This window comes from Volvox carteri (assembly GCF_000143455.1).
Source record: "Volvox carteri f. nagariensis unplaced genomic scaffold VOLCAscaffold_31, whole genome shotgun sequence".
Classification (NCBI taxonomy): Eukaryota; Viridiplantae; Chlorophyta; class Chlorophyceae; order Chlamydomonadales; family Volvocaceae; genus Volvox; species Volvox carteri.
The window spans coordinates 1,416,647-1,431,004 of NW_003307574.1; the positions used below are offsets into that span (position 1 = coordinate 1,416,647).

General features: G+C 54.1%; 3 protein-coding genes across 3 annotated transcripts in view; all 3 read right to left on the minus strand.

Moving 5' to 3' along the window:
• Positions 1-218: 218 nt before the first annotated feature.
• Positions 219-1,341, minus strand: VOLCADRAFT_105662 (uncharacterized protein). Its single transcript, XM_002952714.1, has 2 exons — positions 944-1,341; positions 219-272 (listed from the first exon to the last, which is right to left on the minus strand). The coding sequence occupies exon 1, from the start codon at positions 1,317-1,319 to the stop codon at positions 990-992; it is 330 nt and encodes a 109-aa protein (XP_002952760.1). The 5' UTR covers positions 1,320-1,341; the 3' UTR covers positions 219-272; positions 944-989.
• A 2,415-nt stretch (positions 1,342-3,756) lies between these two features.
• Positions 3,757-9,001, minus strand: VOLCADRAFT_93466 (uncharacterized protein; the record flags this gene model as incomplete). Its single annotated transcript, XM_002952715.1, has 6 exons — positions 3,757-3,891; positions 4,620-4,777; positions 5,455-5,529; positions 6,247-6,424; positions 6,966-7,037; positions 8,957-9,001. 6 exons carry the CDS (start codon positions 8,999-9,001, stop codon positions 3,757-3,759), a joined length of 663 nt encoding a protein of 220 aa, XP_002952761.1.
• A 3,131-nt stretch (positions 9,002-12,132) lies between these two features.
• VOLCADRAFT_105663 (uncharacterized protein) overlaps positions 12,133-14,358 on the minus strand; it is a gene marked incomplete at both ends in the record, with an annotated part of 7,363 nt that continues 5,137 nt past the window's right edge. Inside the window, 4 exons of the mRNA XM_002952716.1 lie at positions 12,133-12,339; positions 12,710-12,869; positions 12,996-13,033; positions 13,588-13,718. Of these exons, the coding sequence (XP_002952762.1) occupies positions 12,133-12,339; positions 12,710-12,869; positions 12,996-13,033; positions 13,588-13,718 (536 nt within the window). The remainder of the gene's footprint in view (positions 12,340-12,709; positions 12,870-12,995; positions 13,034-13,587; positions 13,719-14,358) is intronic.

Consider the following 14,358-nt stretch of genomic DNA (forward strand, 5'->3'; position numbering starts at 1 on the left):
CCGCCTGCTGGGGCGCAAACATGGGCAACTCCCTAGGCAGTCTGCTGTCCGTTAGATCCGCCAGCGCCAGTGTCATCATCACGGCGGGGCTTCTTGTGGCAGTGATGGCCTTTGCCCCACGGCTGTCCGCAGTGGGTACACAGGCCGGCCTTCCTGAGGGCTTCCTTTGCTTGTTCGCACAGGGCAAGTCCTCAGCTGCGACCGCTGTTGCGGCCGCCACCACGACCACCAGTGCGACCGCCACCCCGACCGTGGTTTCCACGGCCCGGGCCCTGCTTGGACGGGGTGGGGGCACACGTCCCAGGGAGAAATTCAGGGTCGCCACTTTGCACGTGTTTAAGCGCCATTGCTGACCTTTTGTGTACTCAATGAGGGAGTCAAGGTCGGACCATTTGAGGCCAAGCGAATCAGTGGCACACATGCTGTGCAATTGCGTGGGTAGCCCTTTAAGGAACCAGTGATTGAGGTCGACTTGGCCTATTTGAGGGTCATTGCACGTGATACGGCGAAAACGCTGGACATACTGGGGTACGGACTCGCCAGCCTTCATCGCATGCTCAAGCCTATCAAGACGTTCACGAACTTGGTGCGGGGTGTCTTTATGCACGTCACCAAACAACTGGGTGAAGTCTGCGCGAAGTGCCTCAATTGCAGGGTTGGGGTTGTTACGCAAGAACGAGTTGTATCAAGTAAGGACATCGCTGGTGCAGTAATAACGCAGCCCCTAGACAGGATTGTTACCCGTATCTCGCAAGTATTGCACAACTGTGTCGAACCAGGCATCGGGCTCGGTGACCTGCAAGCTGGTGGTGCCATTCAATGCGGGTGGCTGCCTAAAGCTCTTGGCTAAAACAGAGGCAGCAGTCGCTGTTTGCGACGGTGGGGCTGGCTGCTTGAGAACCCCTATGGACATTGTGCCCGAAGAACCATCAATCCCACTTACATTTGCTTGGGTGTTGCCCGGTGCAGCCACACCAGCAGGCGCCTGATCATTGGCGGCGGCGGCCGGTGGCAGGTTGACAAGTGCAGTTGGCACAGTTGGCGCCACGGTAGCTTCCGGCTGGGTTTGAGCCGGTGGAGGAACAGGAATGGGAGGCGGTGGGGGCTGGTTGAGGGGCTGTAAGCTCCCGACCATGCGCATTAGCTCGGAGACAGAGCCACCCAGTTGTTGTAGGGAGCCGTGTAGCTCCGCAAATTTGAGTGTTGCCTCCTTCCTGGACACCGTATTGGGCGTGTCCTCCTGCGGCACTGTCAATTGGGGGACGGGAGCAAAATAGACATGTTTTGACCCATCGGCGCGATGCTGCTTGGACTCGCATGCTGTGCCTTTCTGGCAGCTAACTTAGAGCGCGGGTGGGATGGTGGGGGCGGACTGCCCGTCAAAGTGGGCGAGTCGTCGCTGGTGCTGTCTCTTGGACGCTTACGGTTCTTACTCTGCTTGGGAACCGTCTCGCCGCTTGGGGCGCCCTTTCCAGTCTGCATCTCCACAGCGCCCTCGAGCTCGCCGAGGAGGTTCCGGCCATTCTGCGGCAAATTTGGAAGCGAATTCCCCTGCCTGGGCCGCCCTAACCGACTTTTTATTTTTTGTTTTTTTCCTTGGAATCCCTTTGTCATTGGGTGTGTTTTGGGGGGTTGTTTCAGAGAGCCTTTGGCTTTGCCCTAGCTGAGACTTGTGGACTCACTCTAGCGGGACCTGAGAGCCCTTCGTGGTGTATTCACTGCAGCGCCATCCCCGGATGGAGGGGCTGCAGAGTGGCTGCGGAGTGTGTTGGGAGTCTGAGTCGGGGTCGGGAGCACACGAGACTAACCGACTTGTGCTATGTGCTCCCGACCCTTGCGCTGTGTTTCGGCTTCGGCCCCCGGCTCTCGCGGCCCACAGTGTAATCTAAGTCATACATACATACATTTGCTTGCTAGATTGCTTGCTTGATGCTGTTCAACGCCATTAAGAAAATGTGTTGTTATTCCGCGGACTGGATATGGTGATTGTGCGTGTGTATAAGGGGGGAAAGGGCCACAGCACACCGGCTTTAAGAAGCCAATCGCGAGGAGGAATATTGTGTATTGGTAGGGAGGGAAGAAAGCATGCATCACCCACATATTTACCAAACTGTGGAGTGGGAGTGGGGGTAATGCCACAATCGTAGTTAAGTGGGGTTGGGAACGTGAGTTGGATATCATCTGATCTACCTACCGGGTGGTTCCTGGGGTGCTTTTATATTTTGTGCTTTTATGATTTGGGCCGCGAGAAGGGAATGGTGGGGTTGCAGATGGTGTATGCGCGTGTCTCTGTGTACAGACACAGTGTGTATGTAGTTAGTCTGATGGAGAGGCGGAGAGAGAGAGAGAAAGATAGTGTGTGTGTATGTGTATAATAAAGTGGTATCCCGGTGAGTCGCGTGACATTGTATAGTTTGACAACGCCGCGAGTGTTCCCTAGTCGTACAGCAAGCGGCACAAACGTGCGTGCACATTCGCCGTGTAACTGTGGTTGATGTCCTACCAGTGCGCGAAGGAGGTGGCTGGTGTTGTGACAGACGGCTGGCGGGTGTCGGCGTGTGTTTTCACAGTCCGCGAAGTGCTTTGATTGGCGGTACCCGGGGCATGTACAGCACCTGCGATCATGATGATGACGATGATTTACTAAACGCAATTGCAACCCTTACTTGAGTATAATGTGCGTTACGCTCTCCTCGCAGCAGTCCCGCCGTTACCACGTTGCCTATTTTTGCGCACTTTTGTCCCGGTTTTAAGTGGGGCTACGGATCAGGGCTCCTAATAGCGCCTGTGGCGTCCGCGTGCGCCAAGTGTTACTGTAGTTTACCGCACACGTCGAATCGTTGATTCACCCGCGATAAAGAGACTACTTGTCTACCCGTTTCTTTTCCTAGTCTCCATGTTTCGCCTGCTGGTCCGCCTTTCATATACAAAACTCATATCGCGGACTTTGGCGACCTGACCTGGGTTCCCTTGGGTTTTAGGTGCAAGGCTCCCGCACAGCCATCAGCCTTACAGCAGTCTGTGCATCTAGTCAAACAAACGCATGGAAGCCCACGTAAGCCCAGGTTTCCTGTGCTAGTTGTGCTAGAGTTGTAGTTGAGCGGCTTGTTCCACGCATCAAGCTTACAGTTCGCCGTCATGATTGACCTGGTCGTTGAGAACTTGGTTTTTACAACATGGTGAGGTCTTCTTACCATTTGTGGCAGTCTGTGCATCCAGTCAAACAAACGCATGGAAGCCTGGGCTATCCAAGCCCAAGCATCTCCCGGGGGCGATTGCGGAGGAGGGTAGAGGCGGGAGCCCCTGGACGCTCTGTATTGCGGATTGCAGGGTTTTAGGGTTTAGGGTTTAGGGTTTAGGATTTTGTTTGAACCCAAAGGCAAGGAAGTTTCGACGAAACTCCTGGAGAAACCGGACAAGCTGCGAAGTCTTCCTAGCAAGTGCTCTGCCACATCAAAGCCACCAGTATTGGTACACTGTCACATAAGAACCGAACATACACCCTCCTTGCGCTGGTCCTCCGCCCAAACCTCAGTAGTTTGTAAGAGATTGCTTACGTCATGATTTCCGCAGGCATACGCGTCTTGTCGTTACGTCGAATTTGTTATAATGATGAATTACAATCCTCGACCTTTATGCTTTGCATGTTTTACTTCTGTGTGTGCGGTCTGAGAGAGCACTGGGCGGCAGCTGAAGGTCTTGGGGAGTTCCCAACATGACACCTCCCTCGGTCTTTCGAATCCATTACCCCCTTATTTAACTAATGCGCTGTGCGTTCTCTGGGAAGTAGAAGAAGAAGAAGAAGAAGAAGAAGATGGAAACAAGCAACACCTCGCTCTGCTGACTACTACAGGGCCTGGGGGCAATCCAACGTCGCTTTTCGCAAGCCTCCTTGTGAGGGGTGTGCGCCGAGTAGGGAGGAATCCGAGACAGGTAGGAGGAATTGAAGGTGAACGGTCCTTAAGCTCTCTGGGCCCCCGTCCTATTGCATCTTCTGTATCGTAACTTCACAACGGAGCCTTATGTAATTCGTCTTATTTTACTACCTGCCCCCCGAAGCCGCTCCCATTTCCGCGCAAGTGCTACAAAACCAAGATTGCCCAGAAAGCTGTTCATAATGTTCAGCAACAAGCTCCGCAAGCGTTTGGTGGCAACTTCATCCCCCGTCGGCCTCCTTGCCCTCACTGCCCCTAGTGACAACAAAAAAGCAACATATAAGGAACATCGGGAAGCAAACACGACGCGAACGACCCACGGGTCAGTTGTGCTGCCGGTAGTGCAGCACCATACCTACCACCGCTTCCGTTGTGCTGCAGCCCCTTAACAGCACCTAGTGGCATGACTCGCCATTGCCATTGCGGCATTGGTTCAGGACCGCCACCTACCGGCACTCGGTGGTGCACTTTGCAGCACACGGCCCGTCGTTTGAAAGCGAGGACCAACCAATCATAGCCCCAGCCGCACATCCCCCAACCGATCCTACGCCCGCACACTACTCCACACATCCCTGTTCGAGAGCACTATCTCTTGAAACTTTCTCTGTTAAAAGAGCTTCAGTACTTGGGGAGACTTCCGCTGACAGTCTCCGACAGCTCTTCATCAGCTCATCAGTCGCGCACGGTACCACTTTCCGGAGCGGACGATATGTCGTCCTCCGAGCCACGGCCGCCGCGGCCGCCGGTCGAGGCCGTGCGGGCGGATTCGGTCCCGGCGCCTGAGCCCGCCGTACGGCACTCAGTGCCACTTTCCGGAGCAGAGGCGGGGCTGGGATGATGGCCTGCGGGAGAGGGTGAGGCCGGGAATAGCCCCGATGTTGAGGAAGGGACATTGCCAGGCAGCGTAAGAAAAACGCAAGCAAGGCCAACGTTTGTGCGTGCATGTGCGTGTGCAGAGGGAGGACATGTCGTGAACATGGGGCAGCGGCGGAGCATCCTTTGGCGGCTTGGCGGATTTTGCTTTGGCTGGGAGTTATTTATTGTCTTCGGCACTTAAAGCTTGGCGGCAGGTAAAGCCTGTGGATGCTCCGGAAGCAGAAGCCCTCTTCTTTCCCGAAGACAATCAGCCAAGGAAATTAGTCGCTCTCAACTCTCTGGCGCGCTGCACGAGTAAAGTTGGTGTGGTGCAGACTTTGCACGCAGGAAGAGGGGAGGGTGACCGCCGCCGACAGAACCCGCCCGCAACTCGTCCAGGAGACTGCATACGCTTAAAACTCTTCGCGAGTGCCATCCAGGAGATTTTTGGTGTTCAGGGATAAATTCAATACAGATTATAACAATTGTAGTTACTGACGACTAAAGTATATGAACGGGCAGGCAACCATCTTTAAATTTACGGGCCCGTTGCGGACCGACGTCAAGGTGCATCGAACTGCGCGAATCATCCAACCTTGCATTATTGCGTTAAGTAAAGGCATCGTATGTTTTCAGGAGCAACCTCGTAACGGCGTCACCGTACCTTGACGACCGCCGACTTCCTCGTGCACTACAGCGCCGCGCTTTTCCAAGTCCTTGCGCGACTCATGGTGGTACCCTGGACGTCAAGACATACAAACATACATATTTGAGCAGGGGATCTGCGAGTTGCGCACGCTGCCACACAAGGTGGAAGGTGAGGCGTCAGACGATGTTTCTAGAGTGGAGTGCCAAGCTTATAATTATGCTGCAAGTCGTGAGTACTCGGACGTAACTCTTAGCCACGAGTAATCCGATAAGAGGTCGATTGTGGTGGGGACAGCGAGCAAACAAAATTGGCCCACTTGGTGCATAGCATGTGGCTTACCCGCTCGTCTCCACGCAGGCGGTCACAGCTGACTAGTGTCCTCCTTGTTTCCCCCCTGTGTTACTGCTTGGCTATTAGGATTTTGCGTTGCACTACAAAAAAATTCCCCTAAACCTCCTAGGAGGCTCTTGGGCCTCTGCTGACTCGTGTATGGGCACTCGCTACACCTCTCAGCGTATCGCAACCGAGCTGTAATGCACACACATAGATACATACATACATACATAACGACGAAGCGCATGTAGCCTGCATGTTGTCAACTGTGTGTTAGAAAGCGGGCAAACACATCCTGGTGAAGTCGTACATGCAGTGGTTGGGTTGGCGCACACACATACATACACACACATACATACACACACAACATACACACACAGAGAGAGATTGATACATGACGGTATACAGCGCTGGTACATGAAGCCCTCACATCAACCTTGTGCTGGGAGGGGGCCCATCAGTCTGCCGACCTACCAGGCTCCTTCTCCTCATCCACATCCCGCGTGATGCCGCCGCCGCCGCCGCCGCTGCTGCTGCTGCTGCTGCCACTGCCGCCGGTGGCCCCCACGCGAAACGTACCGCCGTACTGCTTCTCTGACGTCAACTTGTTGACGGTGTCACGCAGCGACGTCTCCTCCTCACCGCCCTCGCCCTGCCAACGACGCAACTGAACGTAAGCATGTCGCAACGCTCGCAAAATTAAAATCCTTAAAAACCCGAAACCCCTAAAACTTCGCCTCCGTATTAAGCTTGCCGCGTCTCACGCGAAGGTGAGCAGATTGGGGGATGTGGGTTTGGATTTTGAAGCGCAGCTCCTTAAGTTTATAGTCGAACCACCGGCAGTAAGGCGGCTTCCCTCAAATCACACATAGGGGCATTGAAAGGTCGCGAAGCGAAGCACATCCAGTGCCACCCACCCCTGCGTAATGCTTTTCCAGCAGACTCGTTCGGTCTTTTCTGTTAACAGTCCCTCGCCTGAAAATCGCGGTATGCCGCCGCGATCTCGGGGCTCGAGGTTATCAAGGTCACATTTGTTTTAATCGGACAAAATATAGAAAATAAAAGAAGACTGATTGAAGCGCGAAAAACGCGAAAATGGCTTGTGGCTCATATTTCAAAGCGGAGTAATGAGCGCGTGTGACTATTTCCGCAGCCTAGCAAAATCTCACATGATCCATCCATTTGCATCTCACCATGCGGCCTTGCTGGCTGGTATAATGGACAGTGACCCGCCGGCGAGCAAGCGGCACGGCGATGCGGCTGGACTGGCCGTTCCGCGAGGGAACGAGGTTGGATGCAGCGGGGGCACGCAGAGTTGCTGCGAAAGACATGGCTGGCGGAAATCAAGACGGAGTTAAGGCAGAGAGTGGTAGGACGGGGAAAAGCAAAAGAAACGTGAGCAGAGATCGTTGTCGGACGAGCCTCCGGGAGGTTCGAACTAAAATAGTAGAAGTGGAGGGTCAGGAAATGTCATTCCAATGAAAACTGTACGGGGTCAGGAATTGTAAGTTTGCAACGGCCAAGTGTGAATCGACTTTTTCTGTATTTTCCCGAAACGGACGAACACGAGGTGCCGCCCCTTGGGCGCCGCCCACGTCGGAAGTGACTGGACGCTTCTTCGGACGGAACAGTCATATGGGATGCATATGGTGGTCTCTTTTCATAAACTGCAATCTCACAAAGCTTTTTCTGTCAGCAAGATCTCCTCCTGGCGGATTAAAACGAGTAATTGATGCACAAACAGTTGGTGGCAGCACTCCCGCTTACAGAAAGCATGGCTTTGTCGCGGCCCAGGCCAGATGCATCCCACCGTTGACTTATCCATACTCAAGTGTGGGGTGTCTGTGCCTGTCGGCCGTAAGTGCGCTGGATTTAGGGTCACAATATCACATATGAACATCGAGGAGGGTTTGACTTCCTCTCTTAACCCGACCGCCATTGGTAGAATTGCGACCGCTGTGATCTCGGATTTCTGTGCACGTCTACCGGCCTGCGTTTGCAGCGAGCACACGTGCTCCCAAAGGCCGGCAATACCTAATAACTTTCTACCACTTGTTCCTTGTTTTCCTGGAATGTGATAAAATCAATCTGCCACACGGGCGCCACACGTCGTGCAAGTACTTAGGCAGTCGATGTTACTCGAGGCCTTTGGAGCAGGGCGCGACAGCAAGCTCTAGCTGCAAACATTTTGAATTTGATCTCAATGGTGCCACTAACACCAATCCAGCTGGTTCTGGAGCTGATTCAACAAGCAATTCAAGTTCAACAGTTCTGGGCAAGTTGCGAGGTGGATGCGTCTTTAACCGCGACGACAGAAAAGACTGAACCAGACTGCCCGGACGAACGGCACACTGCAGATAGCGATCGTGTTTCGTACATTGGTCGAAATACCCTGGACGGTATGGACATACACCGTAAGCCGCATTCCAATTTCACATTTTTAACTGCTCGTAAGCTGCTGCAAGCGCAGTTGCAGTTTCTGGATCACTTCCTCGTGCGTCCAAGTAGCTGGTAGTCCGTCGATGACCAGTGCACCCCGGTCTATATGTCCATCGGTGCTGCTGGTAGTCTCGGCCAGCGCTTGGGGGGTTCTGGGAGCCGGGGCGCCTGCTGTCATGTCAAGCCCTCTGCGGCTTGCGGCCACCTCATGTGGTCTGGTAGTGATCGCCGGCAGCTTTGGGGCTTTGGAGGTGGTGGTGTCAGCGACGGCTCTGTTAGGTCATGGTTGCCGTTTTGGCTGCTGCTGCTTCGGCAGTTCTTGCTGCTCCTTTCAGGTTTTTTCCGGGGATCTTGTTGGTCTTGCTTTGCGGGCTGCACTGCTCTGAGGCCAATGCGACGCCCCCCCTTGGCTCCGGCAAATCGTGCACCATCTGCCGGGGCTGTGCGCGTGCGCTCCCAGTAAATTCTAGACAAATGCCTTTGGCTGCAAATTGATGCTTGAAATGCAGATCCGTGACATTTCTCGCGTCTTTCATGAACCATATACGACCTAGTGTTAGAAGAACGGCGCCGCTGTTTCCTGTCGCAACTAACTTCCGTACGTTCACGGCCATTTCTCTGCAGCCCACCGCTTGTTCCCTTGGCCCGCTTGCGGCGTGCTCGGCCAGTCGCCTTTCCAGGGCCTCCATCCGCCTATCAAGGGCCTTTGCGTCCGCCGATTGGCTTCGCGTTACGATTGGCTCACCTCTCGACGAGCTTCGCTCGGTCTCGAGGGCTTCGATGCGCTCATTTAATTCTTTTATGCGTTGTGCCGCGAGCCTGCGCTCACCCACCGTGGCATCGAGCTCCTATCGCAACGCAGCGTTCCGCTCCTGAAGGCTTGCAACAACTGATGCGTGCTCTTCAACTAGACTTCTCAGGTCGTTGGTGCGGTGCTTCATGTGTCGCTATTCTGCTGGCATCTGTCATGTTCTGCCAATAGACTCTGAAACTCTGCTTTTATAGTTGATATGCATCCATCTAGGAATGGCCTGCAGCTTTGGGCGATGTGCTCTTCCAAATGCTTAGCTGCTGGTGTTATTCTGCCAGGTGTTGAAATGTTGACCGTAGCTGGGCGTCTCTTGACTCCAATTATCTTGCGACGCACAGTACGATCTTTCCTTTCAGTTAAATCGAATAGAACGCGAAACTATCGCGTCCAGTAACTAGAGTTCTATTCGATTTAACTGAAAGGAAGGATAAATGGTGTCAAGAGACGCCCAGCCACGGTCAACATCTCAACACCTGGCAGGAAAACACCAGGAGCTAAGCATTTAGAGGAGCAAATTGCTCAAAGCTGCAGGCCATTCCTGGATGGATGCATATCAACTATCAAAGCAGAATTCCAGAGTCTATTGGCAGGGCATGTTGACAAATGCCAGCAGAATAGCGATGACATGAAGCATCGCATCAACGACCTGAGAAGCCTAGTTGAAGAGCAGGCAGAGGTTGTTAAAAGCCTTCAGGAGCGGAACGCTGCGTTGCGACAGGAGCTCGATGCCACGGTGGGTGAGCGCAGGCTCACGGCACAACGCATAAAGGAATTAAATGACCGCATCGGCTGCAAAGAAATGGCCGTGGACGTACGGAAGTTAGTTGCGACAGGAAACAGCGGCGCCGTTCTTCTAACACTAGGTCGTATATGGTTAATGAAAGACACGAGAAATGTCACGGATCTGCATTTCAAGCATCAATTTGCAGCCAAAGGCATTCGATTAGGATTTGCACCTTAGGGTGCCGTACTGTGTCCACTGCTGAAGTGGACTCCTGGTTCCACTAACTGAGTGGATGTCCCTTTTGATTACGGGCGATATCATTAAAAAAGTATTGCTTTAGTTGCATGTATGCTTCAACCTGCTCATTGCGCCCCAATTCTGGCCAGAAGCCGGGCCTTACATCGTGCATAGGCCTAGACCTCATGGTTAAGACTCTTCTGCGATGGTCACATACTCCTGTTGGTCCCAAGGGGTGATACCGGCATTATGTCGGGGGCATGCAATTCGTGATGTCGAAGAGTTGATGGGCCATAAGCCACGAGAGGAACGAACATGTCAGGCTTGCGGCGGGCCCCAGGGGGAAGAAGACGAGCTACATACACGTGCTGATGGAACACCCTGCCTATGAACCGCTAAGGAGGGCAGTCGGTTTCCCTGCGAATGCAGATAGATGTCCGTAACACTATGGGGCATTTTGATGTGATGAAGCTGGGAAGCCAACTGTTGCAAATTCATATAACACGGAAGGAGATTACACGAGAATCGTTTATTTCAGATTGTCCTAGATGCTAAATTGATCCTGCGTGCGGCCCCCCTTACGGGACCGTTGGGAAGGAACACATGTTGCTAGACAGCGGTCAGACCGACGTCTCCAATCGCCAAAATTAGAGGGAACTGCATGGGGGTTTGGTATTGCCACCGAAAACACTTACATGGACGGGTTTAAAGGTACGTTTACCGTGCAACTGCATTCTAGGCATCCGCACCGAGGCATCCTCATTACGTTTCATCTCAATCTCATCTATCTGGTGGTTTTCCTGTGTTGTTCGTGTTGCGCTGACCATTTCCTTGGGGCCTAGGAGGTGGGCAGGGGCCTCGGGGACTACTATGGGGCCGTACAGGTGTACTGCAGCTCGCATCCCACGTCAATACACGTATTGCCCGTAGCAGCAGCAGCAGCAGCAGCGGCGCATCCATCTCTCCATGACAGTTTCACCGCCTTCAGTGCGCGCAGCTCCGGGTCCCTCGCCACCACACGCCGCGGCCGCCTCACGCAAACCGCTAACACCGCTAACCCGGTGTCCTTCGGGACCGGAAACTCCCTGGAATTATCAGTCTTGGGTTTACAGAGCAAACGAGTCGGAAACAGACGCATGCTTCATTTGCAAAGCTAATTTCCGCTGTGCGCGCGCGCACACACACACACACACACACACACGCGCGCGCGGCCCATAGCCATCATAGTAGCTCGCCTTGCTGTGTCACGTAGCCCTCTGTTCAAAAGAGTCAGTCTACGAGGTGAAGTGTGCGCCAAGCCCAACATCCACCCAGGCTGACAAGTCCAAAAAACAGGGAAAACTGTTCAGGAATGATGTTTTCCGTGTTGAGTTGGTATCATGAATGAATGAAGTTGAATACATGGAGGATGGATGCTTGCACTTCCCCCCCCCACCTAATAAAAACACACCTGCCTGTGGTGGGATTGAACCACCTGCACTATCTACCAGATGGCCTGTAGAATGCAAGTGATATGAACTTGAAGTGATGTACTATACCTCCACATCCAGCCAACGGTCATTAACTGTCCTGATGCCAATGTTCTACCCCTACCTCTGAAGCACCCTAAGGCCCATCGGTTGCCCACAACACCGGGGAATACCTAATAAACATCTAGTGAAGCCGGGAAAGGCGAGGAAATCACTAAAATGCGCCAACAGGATTACTAAGACGATTGCCCTGAAAATGTGGGCCGTACTGAGCTCTTGTTGTGCCGTACAGTGGCCGTCCGCCATCCATCACGTATAAACTTAATCTTCGACAAGGGACAAAAATCAACGCTTCTTTTTTCAGTTTTCTGAAGACATCTGGGCCAATTTTTCGGCTGTGGACAGACGTGCTCTGCTGCCAGCTTGACTGGCGGCACAGTCACACGCAGTCACAGGCACAGGCACACACAGACGGCACAGACACACTTAACCAGTCAGTCAGCGATCCCACGATCCCACCCACGCAGCCACCCAGGTATATCACTCTCTGCACCTCTCTTCCTACCACACACACACACCCCAAGCGCCCGAACAGACTGCTACCTGCTACCGGCGGGCTAAAAGCTGCGGGTCTTCCGGAAATTCAATCCTCAGTACGGCACGTTCGTACGCGGTCAGCCTCATGGGGTTAGAGACCAGAAACTGTAACCACACGGGTCGTTGTTGTCGTTGTCGTTGCCGTTGTCGTTGTCGTCCGTAGCGATAACGATACGTCGCGTTTTTAAAACGATTTTGATCAATGTGGAGCAAGGGAAGGGAAGGGAAGGGAAGGGAAGGGAAGGAGGTGCAGCTGGAAGAAAGTCGTGGTCAGGCGAATGCGGGTACGACTACATGGGAAAGGCAACGAAGGGGGCGAGGCGGCCGGGGTGTTCACAAACCCGCTCAGCGCCCTTCCAGCCAATGCAAGTGTGAACCACCACCACCACCACCACCCGCATTCTCGTGCTCCTGGTGGGGGGTATTGCAATTCCTAAAAAAGTATGATCCTCCTCAACTTCCAGAAACACAGTTTTCTATTGATTTCGAATTCAAATCGGGTTTCTTCTCTGAGGGATAAATTTGCAATGAATCTCTTGCATAAATTCTCTATATTAGCCGTTGTTCCATCGAGGAAATCGAGGACGGCCTCGCACGCCCCTAAGCACACAAACACACACACACACAAACACACACTCTCAGCCCTCAAGAGCTCCTCACCTCCTCCGGCATCTTGGCGTCCCTCAGCGCGACGCCGTTCTCAGCTAGCAGCGCAACGTTGGCCAGGATGGCCTGACAGTGGTTCCGGAGCAGGTAGTCATTAGCCTCGCCGTACAGCCGCACAAGTTGGGGTACGGCACCCAAGTTTGCGATGCGGTACCTGCACGCCGGATCGTAACAGCCTGGCGTTACTCTCACGATTCGGTTGATCGGTTATTTGTTCGGTACGGCTGTAGTCGGTTGTTCCCCCCTTCTGGCCCCCTCCCTCTTCCCCTAGTGGGCTCACCGCGTTGTGTTGTGCAGTGAAAGGAACTTGAGCAAACCCTGGCGGGGGGAAAGAAAGGAAGGAGGAGAGGGGGAGGAACAAAAGAATTTAGGGGTTTAGCAACGCACTTTGGCAACGCAAAAGACATCAATAAGGTGTTAGAGAAAGAAAAAAAGGTAGTGCGAAAGGAAGTAAGGAGAGGGATCTGGTGTTGCAGCTGTTGCAGGAGGCGAGGCTAACGGGCGGGGGAGGGATACACCCAACCCGGAGCAGGCTGCCAGGGAGCAGAACGCGCCAATACACGTGGACAGCTGCAATTGACAACAGGCTTTACTTGGGAAACCAGTTGGCGGCGGAGTACGGGGAAAACCCCCTCCGCCTCTCCGCCCTCCCCAACCCGGCTGTTATCTCTAATAACTATCCCGTATAAAACATCGCTCCCGCAGACACAGGGCTGGTTTCGGAGGTTGGGGTGGTGGTGGAAGGCAAAACAGGTGATCCCAGTCGCCCCGTGTCTACCTCCCAACCACACCACACCACACCAGCACAGCGCTGACGCCCCCCGGGCCACCACCACCACCACCACCACCGCGGCGGCAGCGGCGGCACTCACAAGCAGACGCCCCAGAGCCGCCGTTTGCTCGGCCGTCAGCCCCAGGCCCTTCTTCTTAGTGGCCTTCTTGCCGTGCGCGGAGGAGCCTACGACACGCAAGGGAAGACAAAACAAAAAAAAACTAAAAACACCTCCGGATAGGCGGAGGCAGAATATCGAGAGTAATCGAACATGGAGGAAAAAAACTATAAAATGGAAATAAAATGGAAAAGCACTATAGGATCCCCCCCGTGCAGCTGGCGGAGGTGTTTAACCAGACGCCTTCACCCCGACCAGAAGCCCAATGCTTCTCAGGACGGGCCCGGTCGGGGCCGAGCTGATGGATGGATGGTGGATGGATGGAGGTGGGAAGTAGGATATGCTATATGTGCGTGTACATGTGTATTGAAGGCGATGTGGGCGGGAGGAGAAACTGCTTTGGGAAACCCTAAACACCCGTGTACTTGGGAAGGAAGATGGATCGTAGTGGCGGATGTGACGGTCGCGGATTCTTTCTGGACCATCTGCCTTAAAGCCTTCCATCCGCCGTTGCGCCCCGCATCCCCGGGCCCCTTTCCAGCTGACCTGACAACAAACAGCCCCCCACCCCCTCTGACGGCCCCACTGCCACGCGGGAGGGTCGGGAGCAGCGCTACCCCCCCAGGCTCCACAGACCCGGCAGTTATCCCCCTCCTGCCCCCTGCTCCCTGCCCCCTCCCCCCCTGCCCCCTCCCCCTTGCCCCCTCCCCCCTCCCCCCTGCCCCCTCCCCCCCTCCTTGAAAACCCGACCTT